Below are 15,186 nucleotides of genomic sequence, written 5' to 3' on the forward strand. Positions count from 1 at the left end.
ATATATATATATATATATATATATATATATATATATATACACATATACACATATATATAACAAAAAAATATAATGTGAAAGTATAACAATATCAACAACAATCTGAACATTTAAAGCTAACCTTAGCAAAAGCTGCGGCGGTCATCTGCACCCTGCCTTCGTCAGAGGCGTAGATCTTCAGGTCGTGGCGGTAGGTGCTGTGGAGGCGCAGGAGCCCACAGCCGGGGAAGCCCGCATAGTCCCCTGGAAGGTCAGCGAGAACAATATCGCTCAGGGGAGTTTGGGGAAGACTTGAGGTCAGGAAGGGTAATCTTATGATGAGAATGAAATCCACTGAGGATTTAATACCATCAACAAAGAACCCCAATTAGACGGCTGCCACCAAGACTTGACTGTAGATAACAATGCGTGCTGAACATTAGCCATCAGCGCACGTGGAGCGAGAACGTTGAATGTTCATTTGTTTGCAAGTGTGGTTGCAGCAAGATACAGAAGGAGTTTATTATCATCAATAAATCATCGTTAATTTGAGACCACGGCATCTTAACATTACCATCTGTAAACAACAGTGAACACATGTCTCTGAGTGGTGCTGTACTGCAGATCATTCTTCAATGACAATAATGTCCAACCGTGAACACTAGACACCACTTGTGATGCTGGTGACGTTAGCATAAGTAGACCACAGTGCAGATGAGCCGCCCTGATGGCTGAGAAGCTAGGCTTCCTTGGCATGGTATGTGGGCTGTAGGCCAATACGGCGACGCCTTCCACTCAGAACATTCCATAGCAAGCTCAATACAGTCACAGCCGCAGGATGCAAGACGATGATGCCCCCGAGATCCAAAACAAGATGGGAAAATCCCGGGGGCTTTGCGGGAGCACGGGTGGATGAAAAGTTGTGGATTAGAGACGGGAAGCAAATGGAAGGAAGGGAAGCGATACAAGGCAGGAGGGAAAGCCTTCTCTTACCACAGTCAATAGGGGACTCGCAGCCAAGGGACTGGCGGTCACCGGCTAGTGTTTTACACAGTGAGACAACAAAAGGTGAGGAGAGAAGGGGAGCGTCAACGGGGTAAGACGAGGTGGGCGGAAGAAGAGGAGGAAGACGAAGAAGAAGAAGAAGAAAAATATTTAACTCAAGATCCCATTTGAACGAATGCTTCCAGTTCTATTTGCAGTTACAGTGTTTCCCACAGACCAAGGACCAATGTGTGGTGCGCGGGGGGGGGGGGGGGTGGCAGCGCAGGCGCAGCACGGTGGCGGCGCAGGCCCAGCACGGTGGCGCGGCCGTCAGTGAGTGTGCATGTAACTCCGCGTTTACATGCGGACACATCTGATTAGATAGATAGATGTGGAAGAACAGCTCAATTGGAATAGAAAATGATCATATATATATACGCCTCAATCGGTTCGGAATACAATTCTATGCGGAATAGAATAGGTGGTGTAGTCCGCTATAAATACTTATTCCGATTAGTTTGGGGTTTAACTTGGAGCAGCTGCAGTTGTTCGCAATTGGTCCACTCCGCCTGTACTTTAATGTACACCGAACATTACCGCTGTCAAGGAAATTGGATTTATTGCCTGATTCACGTCTTTGATATTATCACTCCGTAGTAGTTACAGTAGTCCGGTAACTTATCAACCCTAGCGTGTCCGGTTGCTAAGCGACGGGTGACATCAGTGGGTTCAGGTGTTAGCATCGTCGCTCTCGCTCCGTGTGTGTGTGTGTGTGTGTGTGTGTGTGTGTGTGTGTGTGTGTGTGTGTGTGTGTGTGTGTGTGTGTGTGTGTGTGTGTGTGTGTGTGTGTGTGTGTGTGTGTGTGTGTGTGTGTGTGAATGACAGGGAGAACGAGTGTTATGCAGAGATGAATGGACGGAACGATTTTTAGATTTCCAAATCGCGTTATTGAAAAAAAAAAATATATATTTTTTTTTTTACAATTTAAAAAAAAAAAAAGACAGAATCAATTCGTGGTGCTCGATGTTGATTCTGTGGCGCCGCGCCACGCAATGGTCTATGTATGGGAAACACTGAGTTACTTGGTAATCATAAAGCAGTAGCACTTGTAGGTCATGCACTACAAAACATCCAATAATAAGTAGAAAAAGCTTAAAATCGGGCCATACAAACAAGAACCGGTGGATAGTAGCTATTCAAATGGGATCGTATTTACAGTTCAAAATGCAGAGGAGATGCCAACACAGATGCACCTGGGTTAGACCATACCATTATCTTATAGTATCAAAAAGGATCCCTTTACAGATGATCCTTTGTCGGATGATTCAATCATGACCCAACGTTTGGCTAGTCAAACAGAGGGCATGTGCTCAATACTTACAGACACGCCATTACTGTTAATGCTAATCATGCTCATCTGAAAACACTATGCCTGATGAAAAAGACGGAAAAGAATATCAATAAAGGTAATGTCAAGGCATAACAACCCTCAAAGGCTAAAACACCCGTGTTGTGTGTGTTTTGCCTGTGCCGGCCTATGTAGGTCTAACACACACAGTGGGGGCTTCACCATTAGCACTGTGTTGTAAACCGTCACGCTATTATAAACGGTGCTGTAAACGGTGTTGTAACTGTGTACATGTGCAGGCGTGTGTTTGTGTTGCAGCTGGTGTGCTGGCTGGGCACCTTGTCCTCCAGGGTACATGCAGCGGAAGGCCCGGCCCAGCTCCTCGGCCTGGACCCGGCCTGCAGGGGTCAGCTCCCCGCCCCACTTCAGCACCAGCAGCAGAGAGGGGCCCTCCCTCTCAGAGTCTGGGCAGGAAGGGGAAGGAAGAGCACTTTTGTTGGGATCAAAATATTAACAGTACACTTGTACACTTACTCATGGATTAGTTAAACCACCAACCTGCCAAGGGACAGTGCTAAGCTTGCATTTACATCTAGACATGTTCAGCACGTGTGGTGGTGTATAACTTAAAATGTGCATCTTAAATTATATCCAAACTCATTTTTTAATGGTCGACGTTAAAAGATTATGGGTGAGAAATAAATGGCAAGTTGGACAACACAGGAAGATGGAAACATAAGCTTAGCATTGAAAAACTAGTCCCCCCGTTTAGCATTCTGGTCATCCAAAATGTATTTTGACATTTTTATAATCAACATTAGCATCAAAAATTGTTTGCTATGAAAGCTCTACAACACTTTGTGAGAGTGTGTATCCTTATACCTTCTTCCTCACTGGAGGCCTTTGGTTGGCCATGAGGAAGGTACGTCATCTGCACCTTCCTGTTGATACCGGAGAAGTGGCCATACCTGAACAAACACACACACACACACACAAGAGTCTTGTTCATACAGGCAAGCTCATTACCTTTCTAGGCACACATATCTAAAGTGTGTTCCATTCCAGAAGCACAAGGACCTAAAAGTGGAATGGAACAGAGCCAAAGTTGCTCAGTTTTGGCAAGCACGCACGTAAGCTGCATAGTGATAGGTATTTGATAGGCTGTGAATTAACTTTATTTCGACATAACGTTTTGGGCGAAAGTTGGGTTAATGCCACCTAGTTGGTCGTTGTGCTATGACAATAGAACATATTGTAATTTTATGGAAGTAAAAAAAATAAGTACTAAATTTCTTAATTTCGATATGTCTGCGGCCAGGTGGCCAATTGTCCGCCGCCGGTACCTGTCCATGACCCTGCAGATGAGAACAGGGGTGTTTCTAGGTTTTTGAAATATCGGGGGCTTAGCCCAGAGGGAACGGGAAAATGAGCGCTTAGCATGCGGCAAAAAATTTTGTATGCGTTATTGCGCATGCACATTTTTCATAGTAATGCTTTACCTAAATACACAAAATATGCCGTTTATTATAGCTTTAAATAGCTACCTGACTGCTGTGCTGCTTAACCACAGACATCTAAAGTTCCATTCAAGTTATTTCAGAGTAAAATGAATACAAGTGAGACAGACCTTACATATATATATATATATATATATATATATATATATATATATGACTGGGGATAGGATAGGTTAATTCACTTGAGGTGGTAAACAGTCTGGTTATGTTTTTAAACCATTTATTCTCTAGCCAGAAGGACTATCTAGAAGGACTAAGCTGCTTTATTTTGAGATGCCCCTGGAATCCCCATGTTTGTTTCTAGTGTAAAGCAAGCTAAATATAATAATAAAAATAAAATAAATGCAAGTTGATATTATTTTTTTCACAAAAATAAGATTCGGGGCTAATTAGATAATATCCGGGGCTTTAGCCCCGAATGAAACAGCCTAGTGACGCCACTGGTTGAGAACCACTGCTTTACGCCACAACCGAGATACTGTTAATGTGACGATGGTGAAAGTAGGTGGAGTGCAGAGATTCAGTAGGAGCCAGCTGAATGTTGGCCAGGTTTTGTTAGCGCAGCGCACACTGGTGCAGACAGACACACAAACACACACACACACCGAAATAATGCTTTAAGATGCATTTGGAGACGTCTGCCTCCGTACATGTGAAAGTTGTTAGCTGAGATGTTTGGAATGGCAACAATAGACATTGTGTACAAAACATGGGCCACACCCATCAGCCTGCACAAGCACCCTCATTGCACTTGTATCCCAAGAGGCGTTTTGACTACACAGTCAACGGGAATACAAGTGAGAGCGATCCAAAGACCAGGCATAGCCAGTGATTTGGATCGTTTGCACACATTACTCATCGGCAGCTCGATAAAAGGAGACGGAGACATGAGAGAAGAGACGGTGCGTACTGAGTGTCATTCAAACTGGATTCCCTTTTGGAGAGGAAAATGGAGGAATGGGCGAGGGAGAGGGAAGGAAGGAGAGAGAAGGACAGAGTTAGAGACACAAGAGGGAGGGTTGTGCCGCCTTGTTGTCAGTGTGAAAAAAAAACACGTTTTAAGGAAGAAGAAACAAGACATTTGAAGAATGTCACGTGTTTTACACCATGGACGACAGGACACAAGACTGGATTAATATAGCGCTCTCTGAGTGTGTGTGTGTGTGTGTGTGTGTGTGTGTGTGTGTGTGTGTGTGTGTGTGTGTGTGTGTGTGTGTGTGTGTGTGTGTGTGTGTGTGTGTGTGTGTGTGTGTGTGCTCACATCTCCAGGACTGTCTTGAGTTGCTCCAGTTTGGATTTCTTCTCTTCGATTTCACAGTCGTCGTGCTGCTCCAGCTCCACCAATAGCAGACGAGCTATGTCCAGCACTTCCTGGGGCAATGGACAACCACACACCCATCCAACCTTAGGACGCGTCTCCATGTTGTATTGCCATTCAAACAAGCCAAGTCCACGACAGTGAAGAGGAGTACACATTCAGAGAAAGTACTTTCAATTATTAGTATTTGAAATCCATAGCATCACAGCGTGCCACTGTCCGAAATACCAAAACAGACTCTTTCAGATGACTGTTGAGGTTAAACAGGAGTGAATTATGCAAAAAAATAAAAATGTTAAGGAAAAAATTGGCAATACCATTCTCAACGAAGTGTTAGTGAAAGTAAAACGGAAATTGCAAGTAAAGGAAACAGACCTGTAGCTGTTTTGGCTTCTTCAGTTTTAGCTTTCCTGATTTGTAGCCTCCACACTTCTCAAAAAGCTCAAAAAACCTAAACACAGAAATATGATGTTCAGGAACAAGTCAGGCTTAAACGTTTATGCATAAGAATAAGAAAACGTCTTCAAAGTCATGTTTTTTCCAACGATACAAAGATATCCCTCCCAACCAAAGCCTCTTAATGATAAAATCAAGTAATGCCTTTTGGTATGTGGCTGATGACATTGCAAGAATGGGGGACAGTTCTTATGAAATAACAATATTCTATTAATAGGAATATAAGTATAATATCATTGATTCCATGTCATTTTTACTTGATTTGGGTTAACTTTGATGTCCTTTATGAGGACGAAGCATGTTTAACATATTAAATTGTAATATGACAATTGACAGTGGTAATAGTGATATGGAACCCTTATCTTACAGTGGGTGTCGGACTTCCATCTTCATCTTCTGCTTAGGTGTGCGGTCTCCATGGCGAATGATAGCAATGACGCATCGCAGCTCCATCCTTAAAAAGGCGTTTGATGCAAAGTTATATGCGTTGAAAAAAAATAATGAATGTAAGACTGCTGTCCAAGTAAAGGACTGGGCGTTCCAGAACATACATTGTCCCTGAGGTGGTGGGGACGATGGGTATGTCCTCAGCCTCCAAGGGAATGGACCAGGGGATGTGAAACAGGGGAGCCAGCTCCCTCATCACCAGGTTCCTAACACAAGCACAACGCAAACATTAGACAAACACCAGAAAAGAAACTGAAAATCACCAGAGAAACATGAGACAAACACCAGAGAAACATGAGGCAAACACCAGAGAAACACCAGAGAGACATGGGGCAAACACCAGACAAACATGGGGCAAACACCAGAGAAACACCAGACAGACATGAGACAAACACCAGAGAAACATGAGGCAAACACCAGAGAAACACCAGAGACATGAGGCAAACACCAGACAAACATGAGACCAATACAAGACAAACATGAGACCAACACCAGACATGAGAAAAACACCACAGAAACACCAGACAAACACCAGAGAGACACAAGACAAACAAGAGACCAATACCAGACAAACATGAGAGAAACACCAGACAAACACCAGAGAGACATGAGCCTAACACCAGAGAAAAAACAGACAAACATGAGACAATCACCAGAGAAACAACAGAGAGACATGAGGCAACACCAGAACAACACCGAGAGACATGAGACCAGAGAAACACCAGAGAGACATGAGGCAAACACCAGACAAACACCAGACAAACATGAGACCAGCACCAGAAAAACATGAGAGAAATACCAGAGAAACACTAGACAAACACCAAAGAAACACCAGACAAACATGAGACAAACACCAGAGAAACACCAGAGAAACACCAGAGAAACAACAGATAAACAACCGAGAGACATGAGGCAACACCAGAACAACACCAGAGAGACATGAGACCAGAGAAACACCAGAGACATGAGGCAAACACCAGAAAAACACCAAACAAACATGAGACCAACACCAGAAAAACATGAGACCAATACCAGACAAACATGAGACCAACACCAGCCAAACATGAGAGAAACACCAGACAAACACTAGACAAACACCAAAGAAACACCAGAGAGACATGAAACAAACACCAGACAAACACCAGACAAACATGAGCAAACACCAGAGAATCACCATGAGGCAAACACCAGACCAACACCAGAGAGACATGAGACAATCAGCAGACAAACATGAGACAATCACCAGAGAGACATGAGACAAACACCAGACACACATGAGACAAACACCAGACAAACACCAGCCAAACATGAGACAAACATGAGACAAACACCAGACAAACACGTGGAAAACATCAACATCACCAGACAAACACAAGAAAAACATGAGACCAACATCAGACAAACATGAGATAAAACAGACAAACCCCAGACAAACCTCAAACAAACACCAGACATTAGGCATGAGGCAAAAACCAGACAAACAAGAGACTAACAGAGAAACACCAAACAAACATTAAACAGATGTAAATGAAGCAGGGTAAACAAATCAATTGGCCGTAGACAGTCGGTTCACCTACCCCAGAACTTTAGCACAATCGTCATAGTACTTCATGGAGTTCTTCACAAAGCTGAAGCCATTGACGTCGCAAACATAGGAGTGGCCATTTGCTCGCAGCAGGTCAAAGCCACACACCGTTTGCTAATGGGCAACAGAGATGACAAAACAATGTTTTAATATTACGGCTCAAGAAGAGCAAAATGGACTTCATTCATCGTTGTTTAAGCATCGTCCGATGATTAGTTACGAGCAGATAAGTCATTTATTTCCGACTAATTTCTAGTCAGCAAAGAGTGATTTTATCATTTTATTTCATACAGCCTTTGTATTGGGCCAAAACCTAATTAGTCCCTGTAGTGGACCTATTGTATACGTGACAGTAGACCCCTGCAGACTATAGGTTACCTTGAAGGCCAGGCAGACCTTGCGGGCCACTAGTTTCTCCATGGCGCTGAGCATGACGGGGTAGCGGATCTCCTTGCCCTCGCTGTCCCGCTCCACCTTCCCATCCAGCGCCGGCGACTTCCGGGCCTCCGCATGGGCGTAGTCTGGACCCACAGTGTAGACCTGGAGCCCACACACACACATCAATACACACACAATTCAGGGTCACATGTTTCATAACCAGTGCACTGCGTACGTTTTCATAATTTTAAATCAAAAACGATATTGGGTCAGCTTATTAACGACAAAAGTATTAAAGAACATGAATATTGCAGAAACACACCTCCGACCATATTAAATTAAAGCTTGCTTAAGGTTGTTTTGGTTATGTCTTATTAAAGTGTGAAGAAATGTAATTACAAATGTTCCATTCCACTTACATATAAAACTACATTTCCTTGTTCAAAATATTTGTACAAATAGTGGAAAACGGCTGTGGCAGAAAGAAAACTGGACTATCTTGTCCAATAAGATGCGAGAAAGAAGACATATCTGAACAAATTCATCACAACTGCTGACAAAAAATGAAAGGACCAAATATCCAAAGAGAGCTGAATATGAGAGGGCAATGGCTCACAAACTACAGCGAGAGCAGTTGGCATTGATCGGTTTGAAACCTGACCGGGAGCTGGTACTATTCAAACAAGCTTTTGACATAGGTTTGCCTTAGCAGGGCATCACACCATACCAACAAAGTTAAATACCGGTTTTTGTGTCATTGACAAATGAGGCTTACAGAAACTATTTTGGTGCACTGTACATATTGCTACAACTCTTTGGTCAGGTGTGGTAAGGCTTGTGCTTTATCCATTGGATAAAGCGGCTGTAAATAAGATTTGAGTGTTGTAAAGAGTATTCAATTTTGAAAATAAACACAGAAAACTGCCTCTGTGCTCCAAAACTCCCTGTGTTATCCGCCATTTATCCACCGTTATCCACCATCAGGGAGAAGATTGTCAGAGATGAGCTGGGATCAGTCTCAAATCGATTGGCTCATACAGTAGAGTCAACTCAAAACAAATAATCTCTAAGAGCATTTCAGCTGACGGATAGCGATGTACTTTGTAACAAATGACAGCTCGGTTTTCAGCCAGCCAAACAAAAGGAAGTACGATTTGTCCCTTTTGCTCTCATGAGTAGACAGGCTGCTCTGGTGCAGTCAGGATACCTTGACATCAGTGCCATCTGTGGGCATGAACTCCTCGTAGATGTAGGCCCCAGTCTTCCTGACATTGCTCTCTGGAGAGTACACACTGCTGCGGCTCCCTATCTGTAGTGGGGCCGATCACACACACACACACACACACACACACACACACACACACACACACACACACACACACACACACACACACACACACACACACACACACACACACACACACACACACACACACACACACACACACCTCTATAGGACTCTACAACCGACCTCATGATGATCAATGCTGCAGAACGGTGACAGGTGGAGAGACTATACCTTCCTGAAGAGCCGCTGGCTGCCGCCGCCAGCAGAGGTAGGGTAGTAGATGTATACGTTGTGGTCCTCGGCACAAACAGGTTTCTCCACAAAGGGCTTGGGGAAGACCTCTCCGTTCACCTCCACATGATCCTCACACTCCACAAGATTGCATTCTAGTGGCACAGCTCGAAAGGTTTTAGCGCTGCACCAGATTCTCAGTTCCCAGTTGATAAGACCGCCGGATTAAAACCTAATTAAATATATTACAATAATAAACCAAGATACAACTGTCGAATAACGAAACACAAAAAGGAAATGGATGCAATTTTTGCATGAATATAGTTTGTTGATTGTAGCGGTGAGGTATTTCTCTTCTACTATTCATCATTTGCCAACTAGAAAGTAGGTGAAAGATGCTTTATATTATTAAAATATACACAATTATGTACTCACGTGAATATGTTTTTAATAAAAGATGAAAGGGATTGCTTCTCACCATCTGGTTTGCTTGGGTCGCTGTTCAACACAGCATAACGTGGTAGGTCAATGCCCTCCTCCTGGAGAATACGATACACCTCCCTCCTACACACACACACACACACACACACACACACACACACACACACACACACACACACACACACACACACACACACACACACACACACACACACACACACACACACACACACACACACACACACACACACACACACACACACGTTTTCATCTTGAACCAGTCCTGTATAAAGTACTGCATGTTGAGAGTGTGTTTTCATCTGTACCTGTCCTGTATAAAGTACTGCATGTTCAGGTCGTTGATGAGCAAGGGGTTGCGCAGCTTTGCGTACTCCACAGCCTTGTCCAGCGGAAAACCTGTAAAAGTACAAATACACATGAGCATAATACAGTCACAGGTCAAACTGTGGCGGTAACTAAATACAATACAATATAATGTATTGTAAAAATGCTATTACTTCCACACACACCATATGCCAGTTTATTATTCCTGGTACATTTTTCACACATCTTAAACAGCTTATACCTGTAAGAACCAGTTCCAAATCATACAATTGCCGGAGTGCAGATTTGGGCGATACCATAAAAGGAAGCAGAAACCCCGGAGACGTGGTTCACCTTTGGAGTGGAAGGAGATGAGGCAGTCACAGAGCGGCCAGCTCTCCACAGGCTCCTCAAGGATGGTCTCCTCTGGGAAGATCACCACGTTGATGTAGTCGAACATACAAAGACGCTCCAGGATCTGCGTCATGGCCTTGGAATTGGACTTCTTGGTCATGGCGCAGATGCCCACCAGGATCTGCCGCTCTGCGGTCTGCAGGGGGTTCAGTAAACAGAGCAAGTATCAGAATGGTACATCCAATGCAGTTATATATACTACATGTCTCCATGCGCCCCTGGACCCACTGACGTTGGTGGAAAATCTATCTCTGGGATTAGGTCCAGTTTCTCTATGCATTATGACAACCATCTGGCGTCAACCATCTGGATCTGACAATTAGTGCAACCCGCGAGTACAACTAATGAGTCTGAAACATGTGTCTGAAGTCTGCCGTTTTACACCTCTTGATAATTCTCCAGCTCAACCACCTAAAGTTCATTACCGACTCATCGTCGCTGTCTTCCTCAATGGCCTCAAAGTCGTGGATCGACCCATCATGCTTCCCGAGGCCTTCCTCCTCTTCCATTGGTTCCCATTGCCGCTCGTCATCCTCAGTGTCAATCACCAGGTCAGGAGCGGTCTTCTGGGCCCGCCTCTGTTCCTCTACTGCCTCAGCAGCGGCTCCGCCTTCTCCTGTCCGGGAATCAGACATCACAAGACCCTCGGCAACATGTCTGCTCTTTGCCTGGAAATGGCTTGGCCAGGTGGGGATGATGGTCCCCAAAGAGAGGGCTTCAGGGTGGCTCTTCTTGGTCAGAGGTTACATCAAGTGGACTTCTGACCCGCAATAATTAGTCATACAGCCAAGTAGTAAGGATCTCGTGTGGCTGAGAGGAGAGCGGAAATGAAGTGCATTGCAAAAACAAGGTATTGTCAAAAAAGGAAGTATCAGTGAGGTAGTTTTGCCCACTGCCACTATATGCCTGAAAACAGCCTATGGAAGAGATAAAAATGATGTATTCTGATGTTTTTTGATATGTTTCCACTGTCTCTGGGACTGATGAAGTGCGCGTCCGCTGAGGTAGATATGCTCTGGCAGTTAAGGGATTAGTGTCCATTAAGTGTCAGCAGAGAGAGGGCTGTGGCATAGACATGTTCCAGCAGATGCCTTCTTCTCAGGGGGTCTCACACAGTTATCATTGGGACATCATTGTTCCAGACCTGGTGAGCAACACAAGAAAAATGTAATATTATTTAAAATCCAAAGCGTTACTGAAATGTGTTTTGGGTGGCCTTGGACAAAAAAAAAAAAACCTCACAAATGCAGATGATGTTGACAAAGTTAACCACAATATTGTATCATAAACAGGGAAGATAATGCTTTGCAATTGGTGGTAGGATGGTAATAGAGAGGGCCGAAGAGAATAACTGTATATATGTCTGTGAAGCAGATATCTCACAAAGTACTGCACAGATTTGCACCAATTGGTCGGGAGGTCAGTCATGGGCTAAGGAATAACTTGTCATGGTCAATTGGCCAAAAGGGTGTGTGGCATATCCCAATAACTACAAACTTTGTCTAAAGGGGGGTTGCAGTGGGCAATATGACCTTGCTCAAAAATGCTAATAACTTATGAACAGAGACACATAGCACCACGGAATATGGGGCAAAGGTTGGTGATGGCTTATCAGGAAATAGCAGTTAATTTCTACCGTGTTACACCACAATATTTGATGTGGAGGCTCGTCACACCCATTACAGGTCAACTTGCGAAACTAGAGAATGTGATACCATGCACCTCCTGAAAGTATGACCAAATAGCCTTCTTCATCCAGCCAATGAATTGCTGGTACTGAACTGAGGTAATTTTGCCCTAGCTATATTTGTATAGCTAGGGCAAACCCCTTTACGACTGCTCTTTTTCCATTTGTTAGGTCCTGACTAAGTCAAGCTCTGTGGCTGACCACAAATGGGCGTTGTTAAGATACTGGATGTGTACATTCTGGGTCCTAAAAGACCCTCTTGGTATAGCTCTTTGTAGAACCATGCTCCATGTGTCTGGAGGCATAAAACATATCCAACATATTTGAGGTGGATTTGGTGTCAGATCTCACACAACAGACGAGGATTGCGAGTGCAAAGTTGGAGTAAGATCAACTTTTGGACTTTTTCATTGTACTAATACACAGCACTATTATTATCAGAACACCTCTATCTAATCTAGCCTTTTCGTACTTTGTCCTCAACATTGTCTCCCATCACCACTTCTGATCAGACTTAGAGTTCATGGTCCAAGAGTGTAGGAGCCACACTAGAGGAATTTAATTCTAGACTTAAAACATTCCCAAGCTTGATAACTCTCGTGCCAGTCTTGTTGATTACACTAGGCTACATAAAGACACACTAAAAGCACACCACAATGACAGCAGCAAAGCCAGGTCAAGCTATTTCTGTTTCCAATTAGCAAGGCTAAACCCCAATTTGACCCATTCAGAATGAACAATTGCAATAACATTTTCTTGCACATCTTTAACCTCTGTCGGTTGATATTGATGTTTTTTCAGAATTGTGTCATCCATAAACAAGACTGTAAGGTGTAAATTAAGAACTGGTAAGTGGAGTCAGTGTAAACACACAGCAGGCAGTAGTGAGAGAGTCGGTTCCCTCCAGTTGATTCCAATTTCCCCCCCACCACCAATACGCCACCTCCTAACAGCTGACCACACGAGAAGACCCCAAGAGACAGATCGCATTGCTGCACACAGACAGAATCATCAACCCTGCTGTGTGAGGGATCTGGAAATGACCCCGAAAGCCAAAGAAAAACCAATACCCTGTCGTGAGGGAAAAACCCTGAAGATATGCTATGAGTCCACGGTGCTCCATGTCAAGATGGAACACATGCTCCCCATGACAGTCTATGTCTAAAGCCTCATGTTGCTCATGACCCCTTTGTAACCCTGAGGTCTAGAATAGCAGCACCCTCTACCCCACATGGGATGTGCGTATGAAGAGGATGAAGGGGTTTAGAATGGAGTGTGGGAGGAGGGGCCAATGTGGTGGTGGTGGTGGGGGGTCTAAGGTGTTGGGTGCCAGGCCAGGTATCTGACTACATCACCTAAAGACAACTCATCAGCAACAGCCTCCCGAGTGATGACAGGACCCCGTTAACAAAGAGGAAGCAACATCTCTCTGATCCGGGTCAGGTCAAACGAACAGAAATATACAAACCTATGAATAGTGGCAAAGTCAAAACATAGTGGAAACTATGCCCCTATTTGCAATCATGAATGAATGTAGTTTTTCATAGGGGTCGGACCATAGAGAAATGTAACCCCTATATATAACCATCATAAGTACCATGGGATAACAAGGCAGGACTTTTCGATATTTTTGATAAGCAGAAAGACAACTTTTAACATGAATAAATCAGCAGCCTGCCAACCGTACGCCATGGGAGGTCACCTCAGTTGTCACAATCAGGCCTCAGCAGAGACAGGCCATAGAGAGGATCTCTTTACCTTTGAGACTGTGTGCTTCACGAAGCCAAACATGTCTGGTTTATTACTGCGGATAACAGGTCCAAATGTTGTACCCAATCTGCCAAGCTTTTAATGTAGTCTTCCTTTGTAGACTATAAACAGCTGCACACCAATAAAGATTGGACATGAGAAAATTTAAGTTGACCTTTTTTTTTTATTTACTTTGTTTTTACATGGCAACTATGGGCGTCCGGCTTTTATAATTGTATCTGTGGTTTATTTTCAGCCAAAGATACGTTATCCTTATTTTCTAATGGAGCTTTATGACATGTAGCCATTTCATATTGACAAGCATTCAGAAAAAGCATTTCATTGACAGCCAACTACTTCATTTTTTCTGAACGACTACAGATCAAAATCGTCCCCAAACAAACAAACCGACAAACAAACAAACCAGAACATACACGAATGGGAACGAAATGAATAGCAACAAATACAACTTTGAAAGCTACGTGATGATCATTTACTATCTGCGAATATATCATAATAAAAACCTGCTGGATCTCTAAACGGTAGATGTGTCACTACAGCACATGGTTCAAAAAACATAACCAAAACAATTGTTACTGAGGAACCTGTAAATACAATACCGAGGCACACCCCCCCGGAACAGGCAGCGAGCTACTGACGATAAATGTTAGCAACCTCGAGCAGCGTCGGCCTGTAACACTCTTGTGAAAGATATTGTATCAACGTTAACGCTAGCCTCTTGGGGGCTATTAAGTCAAGACTTGGCCACTTGTACGATAAAGGAAGACAACTTTGTTTCAATAGGTGACGTACATAGAAAACGACGCCAAGAGAACCCGATAAAAGACACCACTTACCAGGATATGTTTGAGGTCATTACAATGTTAACTTACTCGTCCCCGAATATAATGTCTCTCTTTCGTTTGCACAGAGCTCTGCATGCTAAAGTTCTTGTCGGCAATTGTTGTTGATAAGCTTCCTTCCTTCCCCCTTCAAACAAGAGCGGGCTTTTGCGTGGTTTGCTACCGCCATCTCCTGGC

At 43.7% G+C, this 15,186-nt stretch overlaps 1 protein-coding gene across 4 annotated transcripts in view; it reads right to left on the minus strand.

Annotated features, from left to right (window-relative positions):
* The window catches only part of ppip5k1b (diphosphoinositol pentakisphosphate kinase 1b), a 31,815-nt gene extending 16,629 nt beyond the window's left edge, over positions 1-15,186 (minus strand). For 2 of the 4 annotated variants that reach the window (XM_056599548.1, XM_056599547.1), the window contains exons 1-18: positions 15,004-15,185; positions 11,136-11,854; positions 10,651-10,846; positions 10,299-10,389; positions 10,010-10,095; positions 9,532-9,686; positions 9,220-9,321; positions 8,013-8,174; positions 7,627-7,748; positions 6,154-6,255; positions 5,970-6,056; positions 5,522-5,597; positions 5,090-5,199; positions 4,739-4,762; positions 3,194-3,279; positions 2,650-2,775; positions 973-1,017; positions 122-243 (exon numbers count right to left, since the gene is read on the minus strand). In XM_056599548.1, coding sequence (XP_056455523.1) covers positions 122-243; positions 973-1,017; positions 2,650-2,775; positions 3,194-3,279; positions 4,739-4,762; positions 5,090-5,199; positions 5,522-5,597; positions 5,970-6,056; positions 6,154-6,255; positions 7,627-7,748; positions 8,013-8,174; positions 9,220-9,321; positions 9,532-9,686; positions 10,010-10,095; positions 10,299-10,389; positions 10,651-10,846; positions 11,136-11,345 — 1,902 coding nt within the window. In that variant the 5' untranslated portion in view covers positions 11,346-11,854; positions 15,004-15,185. Of the gene's footprint in view, positions 1-121; positions 244-972; positions 1,018-2,649; positions 2,776-3,193; positions 3,280-4,738; positions 4,763-5,089; positions 5,200-5,521; positions 5,598-5,969; positions 6,057-6,153; positions 6,256-7,626; positions 7,749-8,012; positions 8,175-9,219; positions 9,322-9,531; positions 9,687-10,009; positions 10,096-10,298; positions 10,390-10,650; positions 10,847-11,135; positions 11,855-15,003 lie in introns of all 4 variants that reach the window. The other 2 variants (XM_056599545.1, XM_056599546.1) reach the window with 2 other exon arrangements.

This window comes from Gadus chalcogrammus, chromosome 9, assembly GCF_026213295.1.
Source record: "Gadus chalcogrammus isolate NIFS_2021 chromosome 9, NIFS_Gcha_1.0, whole genome shotgun sequence".
NCBI lineage: Eukaryota > Metazoa > Chordata > Actinopteri > Gadiformes > Gadidae > Gadus > Gadus chalcogrammus.